Source organism: Rhinopithecus bieti, unplaced genomic scaffold (genome assembly GCF_001698545.2).
Source record: "Rhinopithecus bieti isolate Rb0 unplaced genomic scaffold, ASM169854v2 scaffold_25291, whole genome shotgun sequence".
NCBI classification, from domain to species: Eukaryota; Metazoa; Chordata; class Mammalia; order Primates; family Cercopithecidae; genus Rhinopithecus; species Rhinopithecus bieti.
The window spans coordinates 83145-102608 of record NW_016811667.1 but is presented as its reverse complement, the minus strand read 5'-3'; the positions used below and the strand labels follow the sequence as shown (position 1 = coordinate 102608).

Here is a 19464-nt window from a genome sequence, read left to right as displayed (position 1 = left end):
GACTATCTAAATAAGGGTAAGAATACAGGAGCCATAAAATGAAAGTTGGAGTGAGAGAGAAGAAAGAGGAGGAAGAAGATATTTGTGCTGGAAAAGCTAGACTAAAACTTAGTGGAAGTCAAGGCAAAAGGATGTATGGTGTTTTATATCTTTGCAAAGCCATTGCCATCCGAAGATAGCATTGCCGTCATCTATTTAAAACATCCAATTGAATAAAAACTCATTCTCCAGAAAAGAATAATATGTCGATACAGAGGATAGAAGTGAAAAGAATACAGAGATTAGAGAAGAATTAAAAAGAGTTTACAGGTGAAGAGAAAGGCAAGATTTCCTGAAGATAATTATAACCCTGAATCAACAAATTTTTATAATCAATTCATGAACTCATTGTTAAAACTACTTTTAGAGGGCAACAGAAAGAGTAACTTTTACTTAGATCCTATTTCTTGAAAGGTAATTGGGAATATGGTCAAAAGAGGCCAACAGGGAGATAAGAATAAGTCATCTTTCGTCCTCTAACTCTTGGAGAAGGTTACAGAGATGAACAGGTAATAGGGCAGGAACATACTGGACCCATAGGGTGATTAGACCGGAGAGCAGAAGGGGATTTTATGTTTCAACTTAGGGTTTATCTTCCACCCAGCCTTCTCCCTTCTGAAAAAGAGGATCAAGTCTTAAATATCATTAGGTGAGTTCTCTTGCAGCTGGGAAGATATTCAATAAATGTCGGTTGAGTGAATTAAAGAATGAATGAAAGACTCTAGGAGTTTTATATCAGTCAAGGGATCAACTTAGGCCTCAACAAGTGTTTCCCCCCCGGGAAGTAACCTGGCTTGCTCCTTTGATCTTTGGGTTCAGAGATAGGGTGGCTTCCCCACTGTCCTGGAGAAAAGGGGTACACAGCCTAAGGTGATTTACAGAGACCTTTAAGAGAACACAGCAAGCCTGTTGCCTTAGAGCCACATCTTTGAAGTTATTGACAACATGGTGTGTGGAGGGTTGTGTGTTGTGTATGTAGTCTATGTGTGTGTCTTTTTAAAGTTAGAAAATACTTTTAAATTCTTGATTCAACCTCCCCTCGCCATTCCCAAGCCCCTCAGTTTTTTCCTCTCATAAGACATGTGGTAGAGACGTGGTTTAGTCTCTTTAAATTGTAATTTAGTGAAATAATAGCTGAATGATTTATAGCACCTTGATTTTAGTTCTTCTATTTTTGAATGCATATTTTGAGTACATCGCTTTCATTAAAAACATTTGACTGGGAAGAAGAAATTTTTATCCACATGTAGACAAGTGTTATTTGATGTAAAGATAACATTTGTCCTCTGAAATTATCTTCTGTTTAACATGCTAATATACATTTTGAAAGAATAATATGTTAGGTCTATTGTACTTTTAAGGGTGATTTAAAGGTTTATTTAATTTTAGGGATGAACAAAAAAGAAGAGCCAGAATTCAGAAGCTCAAATACTTTATTAAAATATTTTACAACAATAAACAGGTTTCTTGTACTTCAGTATCTCCCCTACAGTTTGATTTTAAAGTCATGTTTCAGCAAATTTTCAATATTCAGTTAATATATTGGCCTGAGGTGATTTGCTTGGAGGTATGCCATTGTCATTTACTTTTGTATCTTATTTTATGCCATACATAATTTAAAATTTTTTGTCAGTTACAGTTATATGTGATAAGTAATTTCTTTGATGTTAAGAGATGGACTGATCTTTATGTGTAGATGATAAGATATTTATAAATGTATAATTCACCACCAGTCTCTTATGCTGTAAGTACAAAGTTATTTGACTTGTAGTGTTCCAAATACTCCTCTCCTGCTAAAAGTTCTGCACCCCTGGATGTGCAGCACTACTATTCATTTGCAATGAGGTAGAAAAGTGCTATTTACAGTATTATGAGTATCATAGCTATTTTAAGTGTTGAATGATTTCTGTAATATGAACTTCCACATCCCTGACTTGGTGGCTTCAGTCTCTTGCTGTATTTGTTCTTCCTCTTTTTTTGGATTTTTAGATCCCTCTAAGAATCAGATGAAAGAATATACATACAAAAGACCCCAGTCTCTGTGCAAAGATCCCACTGTAAAAACCCCCACAGTAATGGAAGAAGAAAATAGGATGATGCAGAAAAATGAGAGACAGTAAAGGAGTCTAGACAAGAAGTCCTGGTGGCCAATAATGGGGTTAAACTTGAAGCTAGACTAGAAAAAAAAGTTAGGAGGGAATAAAGATTTGTGTGTAGGAAGGGAGGTGCTTGAGGAGTAGGGAGATAATTGTAGTCACAAATATAAATCAAAATTATTTTTATAATGCCGAGAATAATTTTGCTCTCTCCCTGATAGATGTTCTATTCATTATTCATGTATTCAGGTTTACACTGTCTTACAATGTCCCTCTGTTGAAATTCCTACATTAAAAATATGCCGACTTTCCACACTGCATTCCTAATACAAAAAAACAAAACAAAACAAAACAAAAACAAACAAGAACTATACTTTCCTACTATTGTCCCTAAAGTAAATTGTGATATAATAATACAATCACGTGAAGTTTAAAATCTGCCTCCTCAAATAGGTAAATGTGTATTTTGAGTCCTTTAGCATCCTATCACTTAGCATGTGAGCCTAACAAACTAAGAAGCAGGGAGGGAGAGGAATCTAGTTAGAGATAAATTCACCGTTAGCAAATGCAAAAATTCCAAAATAAATCGATATGACCTAGCCTAACAGACTTTAACCTACATTTTTAATTCTTTTTTTTTTTTTTTTTTCTGAGACGAAGTCTCACCCTGTTGCCCAGGCTGGAGTGCGGTGGCGCGATCCCAGCCACCACAACCTCCACCTCCTGGGTTCAAGCAATTCTCCTTCCTCAGCCTCCCAAATAGCTGGGATACAGATGCCCTCTACCACGCCCAGCTAATTTTTGTACTTTTAGTGGAGACGGGGTTTCACCATGTTGGCCAGGCTGGTCTCGAACTCCTGACCTAAAGTGATCTGCCTGCCTCAACCTCCCAAAGTGCTGGAATTGCAGGCATGAACCAACACGCCTGCCTTTAATTCATTTCTTACTACTACTCTTTATTCATTCATCACTTCAGCCAAACTGAGCTGCTTGTCTTTTCCCACACGTGCTTGTAATTTCCTACCTCTTAGCTTTTGTACATGTTAGCTGCTCCATTTAAAATGCCCATTTTTTCATTCTTACCACTTTTAAGATGCTCAATCTCATCTGCATCATGGTGTTGACAGTTGTCATCAGGGGATAAGACTGGCTCCTAGGAACCCTCAACTGATAAAATTCTCTATCTCAGTACACTTACCTTGCTGTGCAGGAGTTGGCCTCCAGCCTTGTAGTCCAAGAACCTGGGTTTGACAGTCCACTGAGCATGCATCCTACATACCCTAAGCAAATTCACAAGGCTGAAGTGTAAATGCCAACTCAACAATTGAATATATCAGTTCATATTCTCTGAAAGTTAGCCAATTTACTAATTTATAATAAAACTTATTTCACAGAGCTACAACTCCTACAAACCTTCCTGCAGTAGGGATGCCTTTGTCAAAGGGACCAGTGTGGTGTCTTAAATTCTCTCTTACAAGGAAGTAAAACCAGATAACCAGAAAAAATATGTGCCTCTTTGACTTTCCTCTTTCTTTGCTTTATTGGCTAATAAGTCATCACGTTGATTGGCACATTCTTTCTTGTCTTTCAAGGAGCAATTTTCCCCTCTGATTTCCTTCTTAGAGCACATATCACTGTTTTCCCAGGCACTGACAACACAGTATAGGTCAAAATACGATTTTTTTATTGAAAAAAGTTTGCTTAGGCTGGACGCAGTGGCTCCCGCCTGTAGTCCTAGCACTTTGGGAGGCCAAGGCAGGCAGATCACCTGAGGTCAGGAGTTCAAGTTCAGCCTGGCCAAAATGATGAAACCCCGTCTCTACTAAAAATACAAAAATTCACCAGTCATGGTGGTGGGCGCCTGTAATCCCAGCTACTCAGGAGGCTGAGGCAGGAGAATCGCTTGAACCTGGGAGGCAGGTGTTGCAGTGAGCCAAGATTGTGCCACTACACTCCAGCCTGGGCAACAGAGCAAGACTCCATCTCAAAAAGAAAAAAAAAAAGAAAAGAAAAAGAAAAGAAAAAAGTTTAGCTTATAGTTATGACAGTGAAGTTACATGGAATTGTTGTAAAAAACACACCATATAGAATTGGAAGACCTGGGTTTCATGCTCAGTGAACCTCTATGGGACTGTATACTCAGCACCCCCTTTTCCTTTCTTCTGGAGCTTTTCTTCCCTGCCCGCTCCCATAGCTTGTTTAACTCATCCTTGAATTTCATGACCAATGACTACCTTTTTCCTAAGCAATTCAACCTGAGTCTCAGCCACTTATAATAAAAACAAACATATTTTCATATAGAGCTTCCATTTCCTCCCTTATAAAATGAGAATATTTATTTCTTATAATTTTTATCAGATTTACATGAGATCAAGAATTGTAAAGTGCTACACAAAATTAAGTTACTATGATATTATGTTATATGCACCTCATATACGTATTCTCAGAACTGTATTCATAATCCATTGTATTCAATTCATTTTCTATGAAGTCAGTAAAAGGCATTACACTTTCAAGGACATGACTGGTCACTTTTCTCATAATCATGTGGATGAAATGCTATAGAGCAATACTTATTTTATATTCTGGTATTTTAAAAAAATAAAATATGTTGTTAAGGGTGCTTATTTTTTCCTTTTCTATGTTGTATTTTAGTGAGCTATCAGCCATTTCTTTTATATTTAGGTTTATGAAAAAAGCAAAAGAACAAGCTTACTGGCAAAACTATATTTACCTTTACCTAACTACACAGAGCTGAAAGGCAAAACTGTTTTGCAATATGTAGAGTTTAGCTCTGATAAGCTGGTCATGCCTGCCGACGGAGAAGTAGGAAGCAGTGAGTTTATTAAAATTACTACATTCACCCTATTTTCTTCCTGAGTACCATCTTCCTAAATGACCCTGGCTCACTCACATAAGTACAAAATCCTGTATTTACAATATTTTTTTTTTTTTTTTTTGAGACAGAGTCTCACCCAGGATGGAGTGCAGTGGCTCGATCTCAGTTCACTGCAGCCTCCACCTCCCAGGTTCAAGCAATTCTCGTGCCTCCAGTAGCTGGGATTACAGATGCCAGCCACCATGCCCATCTAATTTTTGTATTTTTAGTAGAGACGGGGTTTCACCATTTTAACCAGGCTGGTCTCAAACTCCTGATTTCAGGTGATCCACCCCCCTCAGCCTCCCAAAGTGCTGGGATTACAGGCGTGAGCCACTGCGCCTGGCCCTGTGTTTACAGTATTCTGTTAAAAATGAATTAAATTATTCATTCAGATGTTTAACTAGATTGTTTAAAGCTTTGTCTTGGGTCAGATTTTTGGGAAATTTCAAATGAGCAGTTAGCACCCATGCTTTTTGTAGGCCATCCAAGGCAAGGATAGAATGCTGTCTGGAAAGCGAGCTCTGGTTTTGAGTGGGCCGACTGCTCTGCCTCTACCTCTCCTTTAGTGAACCTACAGGTGCTCGCAGACATATGGATTTGTCTTTGAACTGCGTAGGGAAGGGAAGAAGAAAATGAGAGAGGGAAGAAAAGAGGGAGGGACAGAGAAAAGGAGAGAAGAAAGAAGGGATGTTTCTGTTATTTGTTTTTCAATTGCTTTTACTCCTCTTACACGGTTAAATGTAAGTTAGTGCATCTCTGAGAACACTGTCATTCCTCTCCTCCCCATTATTCCTTTCTTTCACCTTCCTAGGGGTTTTGAAACTACTTGGGCCTATTTGGTGAAAAGTAAGGAAGTATGAATGAGTGAGGGAGGAGGAGAGGGGAAAAAAAGGGCAGAGAATGAGGGAAGAATGGAGTTTGCTTCAAGTCCAGATGAAGCAGAAAAATAAGCTTATGGAGACCTGGGAGAAAAGACTCAGGACTCAAAAAATTTAGGGAACACTGGGCACTCAGCAAAAGTTTTAAGAAGTATTGTTAAACTCTTTGGAGATTAGATGCAGAAGACTTGGGAATGTAGGGAAAGAGGAGAAAGAACAGCTTGCTGGCCTCTTTTTCTGCTGCCAATGGTCCTTTCTTGCTGGAAGCCACTCCCACAGAGAATGGTTAAGAAGCCTCCAGGCATGAAAGGAAGAAAATCGTGATATTCATCTCTACATATCATCTCAATCTTTACCTTATCTTTTGCAGTCCTTGAAGGATGTTAGAGAGGAGATGAAGGAGAGCACTAAGATAAGAGTGGGGTTAGGGCAGTGGCTCACGCCTGTAATCCTAGCACTTTGGGAGGCCAAGGCAGGTGGATCACCTGAGGTCAGGAGTTCAAGACCAGCCTGGCCAACATGGTAAAATCCCATCCCTACTAAAAATACAAAATATTAGCCAGGCGTGGTGGTTGACACCTGTAATCCCAGCTACTCAGGAGCCTGAGGCAGGATAATCACTTGAACCCAGGAGGTGGAGGTTGCAGGGAGCCAAGATCGCCCCACTGTACTCCAGCCTGGGCAACAAGAGCGAAACTCTGTCTCAAAAAAGAAAAAAAAGAGTAGGGTTAGCACAGATCTTCCTTTGTGTTCCTAGAATTCCACCAAGTAAAACTCAGGAAAAAACCCACAATGTGCTTCAACTGCACTTAAATCAATTCATATGTTTTTAATGCCCTTTATATACAGATGTGCCTTTTCTTCTTGAGGGAAATGGAACTGAAGAACTCTGTCTTTTGACATCAGGAAAACTTAGCTATTCTCTATCATGGAGCTTAGATGAAAATGGTCTTCCTCTGATACGTATGTCACAGTCATTGAGATCTTCTTACTGCAGGTAATAAACTTTTATCTTTGAAAAATAATGCCAGGTCTCAGCAAAGCATCACACAAAACATATTATGTGTAAAAGAGAAAACTTGAGCAGCAATAGGAAGAGTTTAGTTTATTTGAATGTTGATTTATCTTTTATTTAAATCATTCTACTAAGGTAGTATGTGTATTTATATGTAAGAGAATGTGTCCCTTCAATGCTTGGAATTATAGCCACATAGATGATGAGAGAGTCATTCCCAGAGTCCCTCACTTATAGGCAAAGGTCCAGACTCCCAGGAACTTTATTTCTGGGGCCTGTATATCTCCCAGTCATTCTGGATTAGCAAATAACCATTTATGCATTATCATGATTCTGGGAGTTCCCAGAAGAACTGGGGTTAATTTTCAGATTAATTATTTGTGGGATTACTAGAAATAAGTACAGTAAATTCTATGAAAATGATGATAATGCTGGCTTCCATAATGTGCTATGTTTGAGGGAAATGGTAAATATAAAGGAAAAAGTTTACTTCATCATTTAAAATAATGAACAATGATAACAAAAAGATATCCTCTCCCCTCCCCATCTTAACACATATTTTAAAAAATAAATGGAAATGAAAAGCTTCATACAACTATATGGCATTCTAGAAAGGGCAAAACTATGGAGACAGTAGAAAGATCAGTGGTGCCAGAGGTTCCGGGGGAAGGGAAGAATGAATAGATGGAGCACACAGGATTTTTAGAGTAGTGAAACTATTTTGCATAACATTATAATGTTGGATACATGTCATTACACAGTCATCAAAACCCACAGAATATACAACACCAAGGGTGAACCCTAATGTAAACTATGGACTTCGAGTGACAATGATGTGTCAATGTGGGTTCATGGACTGTGGAAAAAAGGTACCACTCCAGCAAGGCATGTTGACAGCTGGGGAGGCTGTGCATGTTTATGGGGATGGGGTGCATGGCAACTCTCTGTGACTTTTGTTCAATTTTGCTGCAAATCTAAAACTTCTCTAAAAAATTTTATTTTAAAAATACTATAGTTTTGAAAATTGTTATGCGTAACTAGATTAAATGGAAAATCAAACCTGAAATTAGAGACTGTTTAAAAAATAACAAGGAGAATATTATATATAAAAACTAGTAGCATATGGCCAGAGTCATAGTAAGAGCTCATAAATGCTTTTCTTCGGTATGTAAGAAATTGAAAGAGAAAAGAACTAAATGGCAGTAGCACAAGGAGATCCTTGGTGTGAAAGAAACTGAGGTAGTAGGGGTAGTTTACTTACCAAGGAGTTTGACAATAAAAAATATGCTAAAAAAAAATAACAGAAAACAAAAGAATCAAGGTACAGATTTCTTAAAAATTGGGGCCATATTTATCTTCTTAAAAGAAGTGATTAAAAGTGATGAGCTTACAAAAGATTGAAATCAGTGGGGAAAAAAGACCCAATATATTGGAAAGAGTATGAAGTCCTTCAGAGTCTGGAAGTTATCAAACCAGAACCCAAGTGAATACCTATGGTTCTGGAGAAGAGAAACTCTCTGTTCCTCAACTCAGGGAATGAGACAGTCACCACTATGAAGACAGAAATGGAACTTTGATGAATGTCCTTGTTTTGCTAAGTAAATGAGGTCATCTTCTTAGAGACCTGGAGAAGGGCATTTTAAGAGCAAATCTTACAGTTATTATAGGTCATTCATTTTGGAGCCAGTGGAAAAGTTTTTAATACCCAGAACTATTATTTTGTTATATTTCTTAATATTTCTCTAGCATAGTCTCCACAGCAGCTATTCCTAATCTTTGCCTCATCATAATATTCTTTGCATTTTTCTTGGAGTGAGATGTTTGTCCTCCTCACTCTGAGGCTAACTTTTATGCAGGTAATTTGGAACTCTCTGTATTTTACAGTTCTACTGATGCATTTATATCCTTTTCTTCCATTATCTTCAACTTGTCCATCTCCCTAGGCTGTTGGTCTTTTGTACCCAAAAGCCTTCTTTGTTTTAAAATGAACAAGCACCAACTCAAGCACCTGATTAAATCCTGAAGCCCATTTTGGCTAGTTTTTCCTACCAGAGTTCTCCTATGTGTGGCCTACTGGTCTGCATACATTCCCTCCACTTTCTGTTCACACATTCCCTTCCTAACCCTACCCACTTGTCACCGAAGGTTACCAGCAAGTGACCTTCAAGCCATATTCAGTGGCTTGTCTCCATTGTCTTACAATTCCTATTACTTGGAAACTCAAGCTTACAAAAGATTGAAAACAGTTATATGCAAGGGTGGGACAGATGACAGATTTCAGCAGGAAGTATATTGCAAGAGAGGTTTTCAAAGTCCAGGGCCCTCTCTAAGTCAAGCTTTAATACCACATTAAACACAACTCTCTGGCTGGGCACGGTGGCTCACTCCTGTAATCCCAGCATTTTGGGAGGCCGAGGTGGGCGGATCACCTGAAGTCAGGAGTTTGAGACCAGCCTGGCCAACATGGTGAACCCCCGTCTCTACTAAAATACAAAATTAGCCGGGCATGGTGGCGCGCGCCTGTAGCCCCAGCTACCCGGGAGGCTGAGGCAGGAGAATTGCTTGAACCTGGGAAGCAGTGGTTGCAGTGAGCCAAGATCATGCCATTGCACTCCAGCCTGGCGACAGAGCGAGATTCTGTCTCAATAAACAAACAAATCAAAAAACAAAAAAACAAACAAATAAAAACCACACCTCTCTTATCTAAATGGTCATTGTCTAGAGTTTTCATTTTAAACATGAAACAGTTTTCTTACACTCACTAGTTAATAACATTTTTAACATTTAATAACATTGACTTTTATGTTTACCTTATTTCTTATTTCTCATCCTTCATTCTCAATTTACTTTTCATGCTGAAAGCATGCTCCTTTAATGATTCTTTCAGTTAGTTTCTATGGATAGCAAAATTCTTTAGCCTTTCTAGATCTAAAAGTGTCTTTATTTTGTCCTCATTCTTAATAGTTTAGGTGAGTAGAAAATTTGAGGATGTTCTTTATTTCCCTTTAGCACTTTGAAGCTGTTACAGTACTGCATTATCTATTGGGATTTATCATTGCTATTTATAAGTCCGCTATTGGTCTAAATGTTGGACTTTTATAGGCTATATTTTCTCTCTGATAATGTTGAAATATTTCACTTTAATTCAGAGACAGAAAGTGGAATAAAGGTTACCAGGGATGGGGAAGGGAGAAATGGGGAGTTATTGTTTAATGTGTACAGAGTTTCAGTTTGGGATGAAGAAAAAATTCTGAAAATAAGTAATGATGATGGTTATACAATGCTGTGAGTATACTTAATACTACTGAATCATACACTTTAAAATGGTGGTAAATTTTATGTTATGTATCTTTTACCTTAATAAAAATGGAAGAAATTGCCATGAAAAAAATTTTGCTTTATCCTTAAAGTACTGAAATTTTACTATACCATGTACATGTGGATTTATCATTATTCCTTTTCCTGCTTAGCAGAATAAATTTTATGTTTAAAGACTCACATCTTTCATCAATTACAGAAACGTCTCAACCACTATTTCTTCAAATATTACTTCTTCACTATTTCCACTCTTCTCTCCTTCAGGATTTCTCATTGAATTTGTAGCCTCTCAGTCTATTATTCATTTATTTATTTTTGAGACAGGGTCTCACTCTGTCACTCAGGCTGGAATGTAGTGGTGTAATCATAGCAGCCTCAAGCTCCTGGACCCAACAATCCTCCTGCCTCAGCCTCCCTAGTAGCTGAGACTGTAGGCAGGTGCTAAATTTTTTCTTGCTTTCTTTGTTTTCTTTTTAAGAGACAAGGAGGTCTTGCTATGTTGCCCAGGCTGATAAACTCCTGGGCTCAAGCAATCCTCTCACCTTGGCCTCACAAATTGCTAGGATTACAGGCCTAAGCCACTGAGCCCAGCCAAGCCTCAGCCTAACTATTATTTCATATTTTTGTGTTTTTATTTCATCTGCATCCTGGGTGAATTTCTGGGTACTATTTTTTAGTTCCTTAATTCGTTGTTCAACTTTGTCCAGTGTAAGCTTTATTTGATTTTTATGTTACAATTTTTACTTTTATTTTCTGCTGCCAAGTTTTCTGTTTGATTCTCTTTCATATCTACATTTTCTTATTTCATTTTGGCATTTTGTTTCATTATTTCTTGCATTTAAAAGTGAATTATTAGTTTTCATTTGTTTTTACATCTTAAGCATACTTCATTAAAATGTGTTTGGCAGACTTCCATAAAATGAATTTCAGCTAGAATTAATTTAATGTTCTGATAGTTGATACTGTTGATTATTTTTCTGAGCATGGCTTCATTGCTCAGAAGTTTTGGTTAGCAGGGTCATCTTGAGTTGGAGAACTTTTGGGTGATTTTGATTTACAGGTTTCTGGGTTTTTGGTGTTTTTTTGTTTTTGTTTTATTTTGTTTTGTTTTGATTTTGTTTTTTCTCTCTCTCCTTCTGTATCTACCCCTCCTTACCTAATGGTTCTGAATTTGACTTCATCTGTCCTCCTAAATCCAGAAGTGGGCCGTAAGCCTACTTACTGGGTAGGTTGGGAGGCTGGGTTGTTATACTGGGTTGCTATTGGAGTCATCACAGATCTAGGCAACTGGTGAGCTATGAGCCTGGTTCAGTTCCTCATTATGAGGCAGTGTCTGTGTCCCTTTCCCTCTCTAGACTCATAGCTTTCTAAAAGCCACAGCCCCATGCAGTGGTCAGTATTTTTTTAAAGGTCCCTTTATTTAAGTCCCCTCCCCCCACTTCAAATCTTTGGCTTAAAATGATAAACCTGGTGCTAGTTCCCTGTCTCAGGAACCGAGCCCACAACCACCATGGACTGCTCATCAGCCTGAAGCCCAGCAAGCCCACAGTGCTATCCCCACTCACCACTCTGCCTTTCTTTTCCATTTCTGGTTCACAGGAATGTTTATCTTAGCTCTCAGCATAGTTATATTTTTAACGGTTTTTTAACATCTTTATTGAAATACAATTCACAAACCATAAAATCCAGCCAATTAAAATATGCAATGCAATGGTTTTAATGTATTCACAGAGTTGTACAACCATCATTACAATCTGGAAATGGATGGTGGTCATGGTTGCACCACATTGTGAGTGTACTTAATGCCACCGAATTGTGTATTTTAAAATAAAGTGGTAAATGTTATGTATATTTTACCTCAACTTAAAAACATGGTGGCTGTGGCCTTGCATTTGGGTGTATAAGCCGAGGTCTTGGGGCCTGCTAGAATTAAAGCTTGCCTCTTTCTTGGGGCCATGCTATACTTTGATTCTTTTGTCGGAAATAAGATGTAAACGTCAGGGCTGCATTAGATAAACAACAATCAAAGAGTTTCCCATGCCTTTTATAAAGTACTGTTTCCAGCTCTCCATCATCAAAGTAGAAATCTTCAATTGAAAAGAAGAGAGGGGGAGGGGAAAGGAAGAGAGAAAGGGAGGGAGAAATCTTCAATCATTTGACTGGTTTTGACCCAAGGAACAGCATTGCTGTGAGCCATAGCCCACAGCTATAGGAGCAGCTGGGGGAATCATTGTAGCAAGGCTCTGAGATTTTTATTACTTTCTCTGAGGCAGAAACCATGGGACTATGTTGAAATTCAATTACAACTTTCTTTATTGTTTGTTGTTGTTTTTGTTGTTGTTGTTAAAGGATATAATGGGAAAAGTTTCTCTCTAATCTATTCCTTAAGATTTAAGCTTTACCTGAGGCTATCTTCTAGGGGATCTGGGCTAAGACTGTTTCTAGAAGGAAAATTTATTACATGATGGTGTCAAGGGTGTCGGGTCCTAGCACTCTTATGACATAGATATCAAAACAGTTCAAAATGAGGGCAGACATGGGAAGCAAAAGAAAAGAAAAATATGCAAACTTCACCTATTAGTAATTTTCCTTATATCTTACCATACCACACATTGGCTTTTGCAGCAATAGCCTCAGAAGATTCATCAAAGAAATATGAACGAATGGGAGACAGTGTAAAATGTGTGCCCATGTTTGGGCTAAGACATTGTTGAATCCGTGTCAGAACTGTATTTCTGGAATCCCAATTTATAGACAGGAACCTTTCTGGACTACTTTATAGAAAGGATTGTAGAAATTTGGATTGTAGTCCAAATTCCTCTAGTTACACATGATAAGACAAATTCTCTATGAAGAGACAGATTAAATCGCTGGGATAATTGATGGCTCTAAAGAAATCTTGACTCATTAGAGTTGAATTCCTTTTGCACTTAGTCGCTAAGAATATATTATGAGTCTAGCCTATCTTTTACAGCTTTCCGGCTTTTAAAATTATCTCATGGCTGGGCACAGTGGCTCACGCCTGTAATCCCAGCACTTTGGGAGGCCAAGGCAGGCAGATCACGAGGTCAGGAGATTGAGATCATCCTGGTCAACATGGTGAAACACCCTCTCTACTAAAAATACACAAATTAGCCAGGTGTGGTAGCACTTGCCTGTAGTCCCAGCTACTCGGGAGGCTGAGGCAGGAGAATTGCTTTGAACCTAGGAGGCAGAGGCTGCAGTGAGCCGGAATCGCGCCATTGCACTCCAGCCTGGCGACAGAGTGAGGCTCCGTTTCAAAAAAAAAAAAAAAGATTATCTCATATGATCAAGGATGGTCATCTGGCACATACTTACCCAGTTAATTGCATTACTTTCTATTATGTTTCCACTGTAAAGATGTAACCTAAATGTGGTTTTTATTTTGTGTGCTTTCTTAATTTTGCTTAAGTGAAGATTTTGATTAAATTTCAATATTGTACACCCTGTGAAAAGAAAATATTTTAATAAGTTACTATGCTTAGGGTTTAAATAATACATCCAATAAGCACCATTCATTTAAACATCTACAATATTTTAGCTGTTACATACAATATAGATGGCAAGGATCAATATTTACAGACTATTCTTAATAAGGTTACTGTCTCTTATAAACATTTATCAAAAAGCTAAGATACAAGTTAGAGTGAGAACTAGAAGAGATATCACATCTCAACTTTCTATTTTATCCATAAATACAGAGGATGGATAAATTTTATCTTCAAATACCCAGAATGGGTACGTTTTTACCCTATATAACAGTGTATTGTATGTAATACATATATTGTATATTGTATGCAAGTTCACAAAATAGTTTCTCTATGTTAGTATGTTAAGGAATGTAGATGCGAGAAGTGTTCCTGGAATTCCATGGCTCATTAATGAACAGAAGCTTTTTGAATGGGCAAATGAAGTCAGAATTGATCCAAATAATCCAGAATATTCTGATTTAATGGAATTTGTTATGGTAAGTTAAAGCAAATATCAGTACTGTAAACATATTCTGTTTCCTAAGCTCTACCCCCCTTTCTCCCCCATAGTTTGCTATATATTTTTCTAGGCTCTAGGGTTTATGTAAAAGTAAATCTGAGGACAGAGACCATTTTCAACCAGTGTACAATACTGTAAAGGCAATTAGAAACTCAGCAACTGAAAGAATTCCTCCTTTAGGCCTGATGGATGGTCCTCTGCCACTACTACTTAGCAGCCACAGCACATCTGACAGTCTTTTATGCTAACATCTATTGTGCAGTTACCATGTGCCAGCCATAGTATTAGATACTGAAGATATTGAGATGATTTATAAACACACTCCTTCTCTCAGACTCTCTTATGTAGTCACTTCTACTCTTTATTGCCAACTGAACTGCTGTATGTACCTCACACATGCTTTCTTCATACCTTTATTCATGCCACTGCTCTGCCTAGAAGGGCATCCATAACAGTTACCTTATTCACCCTGCAAGTCTAATAAATGCTTCCCTGGTAACCTCAGTTAGACACTGCATCTCCTTTCCTTGCTTTCCTGTTAACCTTTCTTCTACTTTTTTAAAAAATCAACTCTTATGACTCTAATTTCATTTTGCCTTTTACTGTAGGTTTTTTTTTTTTAGACGGAGTCTCATTCTGTTGCCAGACTGGAGTGCAGTGGTGTGATCTCGGCTCACCACAACCTCCGCCTCCCAAGTTCAAGCGATTCTCTTTCCTCAGCCTCCCGTGTAGCTGGGATTACAGGCACGTGCCACTGTGCCCAGCTAATTTTTGTATTTTTGATAGACAGAGGGTTTTACCATGTTGGCCAAGCTGATCTTGAACTCCTGACCTCAGGTGAGCCACCCGCCATGGCCTCCCAAAGTGCTGGGATTACAGGTGTGAGCCACTGCACCTGGCCTACAGTAGTTATTCATTCATATATTTTATTTTTCCTTGTGGAACTACAGCTAATAAATCTGTGTCTCTCTGATGGCAGCTAGCACTATTCCTTGCATGTACTATACACTCACATTTGCATTTGTTGAATAAAACAACCCATAAATTAGATTGCTGCAAGTAAGCTCCCTAGATTAGAGCTTCTCAGCTGAGGTGCAGAATTGGTTATAGGTATACAGAAGTATTGATCCTCTCTCAACTCAGGACAACCAGATAGGAACAGTCTCATCTGTCCTATCAGTGTACAATACAAAATTCAGTGTACAGTACAAATATTTTTGTTTTCTTTGTAAGTCATGACGGGGAAAAGGTTGGAAAGCCACAAAGGCTGGATGCTATTTTGTTTTGTTTTATTTTGTTTTGTTTTATGTTCTAGACTACAAATTCAACTGCTCCATTTCCTACTTATATTGCCACTCACATCTCACAGTTGAGGGGGAAAAAGTCTTTTGAAGTAATTCCTGAATTTTAAAAAATTAATATTTTAAGTAAAGACTTTGCATTTTTATGTTTTACAGTACATGAGACTTAAGGGGCAGGATAGTCCAAAGTATTTTCGTCTTGAACAGTTGCAAGATGAATTTAACTTTGTTGCTGAAGAGAAAATGGCAAAGAGTAAACGTTTCCAGCTATTGCAACTTAGAAATGCAGGTCAATTAGATAATTTCCTTCTACAGCAAATGCCCCTCCATGATACAGAGATTCCAGATTTTCTCTTCCAGGTATTTGTTTCTATTTGAATATGGCTTATTGTATGATAATGTTAACAGTTTGCTGCTTTAACCCTATCTTAATTTATTTCTTTTTTTTTAAGCTAATAATCTGTAGACAGATTTCCTCCCTTCTCTATAGGCATTAAAAATGTACGTATCTCCCAAATTCCAGAAATTCTTCAGCTTGACTTTACAATTTAGTGTTGTCTAGTCTATTCAGTATTCAGCAGCCAAAATCCTTTAGGCATATTCTAAATTTATGTAACTATTGTATTTTTGTTATCATAAAATGTATCACCGATTTAAAAGCGGCTTTGGGAGTAAGGGGGAGAGACACTACCGCAATAAACTTAAACGTTACTTATAAGGCCCATCTCAATGTTAGAATCTGTAAAATATTTCTAAAAGAAAACAAAAGCTGGAATGCACAATAGGTTCTCACCAGCTGGTGCCAGCCAGCTCTAGCATACTATCAAATAAAGCTAGCTTTTCATATTAGTTGCTTTAAGTTTGCTACTTGATGAAATTTGGATATGGATCAAATATTAGATAATATTGGAGAATTGCTGGTGATGCTTACGGCATTGTGGTTATGTAGAAGCACGTCCTTAGTCTTTGGAGATTCATACTGAAGTATTTATCTAGAGACGCTTAAAGTGTCATGATGGCTATAATTTACTTGAGAATATGTTAGCCAAAAATAAAATAAATAAAAACAAATAAAACAAATATGATAAAATATTAATTATTTAATCAATGGGTAGGGATATGAATTTTAATATTTCTTTTTTTCAGTCAGGTGCAGTGACTCATGCCTATAATCTCGGCACTCTGGGAAGCCGAGGCAGAAGGATAGTTTGAGTCTAGCAGTTTGAGACCAACCCGGGCAAAATAGTGAGACCTCATCTCTACAAAAACATAAACAAATTAGCTGGGCATGGTGGAGCACACCTGTAGTGCCAGCTACTTGGAGGCTGAGGTGGGAGGATCACTTGAGGTCAAGGCTACAGTAAGCTGAGCTCCTGCCACTGTACTGCAGCCTGGGCGACAGGGTGAGACCCTGTCTTAAAAAAAAAAAAAATTACACACACACCCACATACACATGTGTGTGTATATATATTTCTACTTTTCTATATGTTTGAAAATATGAAAAAAAAAAACAAAAATAAATAGCATCTAATATACCAGTAAAACCCCACTAAAAATGTGATTTAACAAATATATCACTTGTAAGAGCAATAAAGACTGTAAGATACATAGGAATATATTTGACAAAAGTTGTGCAAAAACTCAACAGATAACATTTTGAAGTATTTTTGAATGATATACAAAAGAATCTGAGTAAATGTTCATTGATAGGAAGAGTCAACATTGTAAACTGCCAAAACTACCCATATTAAGCTGTAAATATAGAAATGCAATTCCTAACCAAAGAAATAGAATAGGCTTATTATGCATATGTGGAAATTTTATATTTGACAGCATTGTCATTATAATTCAGTTAGAAAAGAATGAAGGATGCATTAACTGGTCCTGGAATCATTATTCATATATGTGGAAAGAAATAAAATTAGATTCAGATATCAGAAAAGAAATAAATACCATGTGTAGTGAAGATTACTTGTGAAAAGCAAAACTTCAAATGGGCATTTCAGTTTTGGGATACAAAGGTATTTCTTAAATAAGACATGAAAAGTACAAATAATAAAAAAGAAGATTAATTAATTTTTCTTTGAGATGGAGTCTCATTTTGTCACACAGGCTGGAGTGCAGTGGCGTGATCTCGGCTCACTGCAACCCCCACCTCCTGGGTTCAAGTGATTCTCATGCCTCAGCCTCCCTAGTAGCTGAGGCTACAGGTGTGCACCACCACGCCTAGCTAATTTTTGTATTTTTAGTAGAGATGGGGTTTTGTCATGTTGCCCAGACTGGTCTTGAACTCCTAACTTTAAGTGATCTACCCGCCTTGGCCTCCCACAGTGTTAGGATTACAGGCGTGAACCACAGTGTCTGGCCAGATTAATAAATTTTATAACATTAAAATTAAAAGCCTACAGATTAGAAAAGTTATTCCCTACGTATATAAAATTAAAATATTAATATCCAGAGTATTGTGTTAACTCCTACAACTTAATACTTTAAATAAAGTGATGTGAGGCCGGGCACAGTGGCTCACACCTGTAATCCCAACCCTTGGGAAGGCTGAGGTGGGCAGATCACAAGGTCAGGGGTTCGAGACCAGCCTGACCAATATGGTGGAACCCCGTCTGTACTAAAAATAGAAAAATTAGCCAGGTGTGGCGGCACACACCTGTAATCCCAGCTACTTGGGAGGCTGAGGCAGAAGAATCACTTGAACCCAGGAGGCAGAGGTTGCAGTGAATTGAGATCATACCACTGCACTCCAGCCTGGGCAACAGAGTAAGACTCCGTCTCAAAAAAAAAAAAAAAAAAAAATGTAAATAATGTGGTATGAAATGGCAATATAATATTTTCTTAAATAAAAGTTTTACTTGCAAAAGAATTAATTTCAGGATTTCTTATGGATAATTAGAAGGACAAGTAACTTATCTTCAGATAATGGAGCATGCGTTGTTTCATGGCTGAAGATTCTAAAGTATTTACTTCATTATTTTTGTATAGTCTTTAATAATATCCATAATATAAAATCATTTCCAAGTGCTTTGGGGATATATAATACTGAAAATACATAAATAACAAATGCAAATTTACTTTATTTAGATGAAGCATCCTGAAAAATAATCTTATACTGACTATATATGTCATATTAAAATTATTGATTATAGTCAACACACGTTGACTACTTACTATATGCCAGGCCCTTTACATATATTGTTTCAATGAAGTCTCACAAACAATCTTATGACAGAGGTATTATTATTATTATTATTGAAGAGGAAACTGGGGTCTGGAGCAGTTAATCAGCTTTTCCAAACCACACCAGTTAGTAAATGCCAGGGCCAACTTGAACCTGGGACTGTCTGCCTCCAATGCCCATGCTCTTAACCACTTATTTTGTTTTTAGTGATACAGGGCAAATGCATACATGAAGAATCTTTTCTCAATCCTCTTCACTTTTTAAAAAATCATTTTCTCAGTCACAAATGTTGTTCTTAATCATTACTCTAATTTAAAAGATGAATGGACTTCAATCTAGACCCAAACAGAATATAGTTAGAAACTGGTTTTTAGCTCATCCTCAGTGGGAGAATCTAGAAGAAATGTTTTCTTCTTTCAGTCTCAGAGTGTTTCCAGTGCCTTACACATGGAGTGAAGTGACTAGTGATATTTATTGCAATGTGTCATACGTAAACTCTTTGTTACATTCAAGAAGTGAAACTAACAATTCTGTATTTAGGAGTATGAAAGTCAGAAAGAGAAGGAGGTATCCATTTCGGTTGTAAATTCTATTACAGCACAAAGGATTAATTCTGCCAATTTGCTGAAAAAGGTAACCACACAGTATCAGAAATATATTTGCATTTGTTTTTGTGAAAACTTGTCTGCTAGATCCATGGTATTATAGTCCTTCCAGAGAGTCCGATGGACGAA

General features: G+C 37.5%; 2 protein-coding genes across 2 annotated transcripts in view; both read left to right on the top strand.

The window, feature by feature from the left end:
• The window catches only part of LOC108543812 (uncharacterized protein C10orf131 homolog), a 75531-nt gene extending 68719 nt beyond the window's left edge, over positions 1 to 6812 (top strand). Inside the window, exon 12 of the mRNA XM_017894596.1 lies at positions 6744 to 6812. Coding sequence (XP_017750085.1) covers positions 6744 to 6762 — 19 coding nt within the window. The 3' untranslated portion in view covers positions 6763 to 6812. The remainder of the gene's footprint in view (positions 1 to 6743) is intronic.
• Positions 6813 to 19313: 12501 nt separating this feature from the next.
• The window catches only part of CC2D2B (coiled-coil and C2 domain containing 2B), a 51068-nt gene continuing 50917 nt past the window's right edge, over positions 19314 to 19464 (top strand). The window contains 1 exon segment of the mRNA XM_017894524.1: positions 19314 to 19363. The gene's annotated coding sequence lies outside the window, so the exon portion shown is untranslated.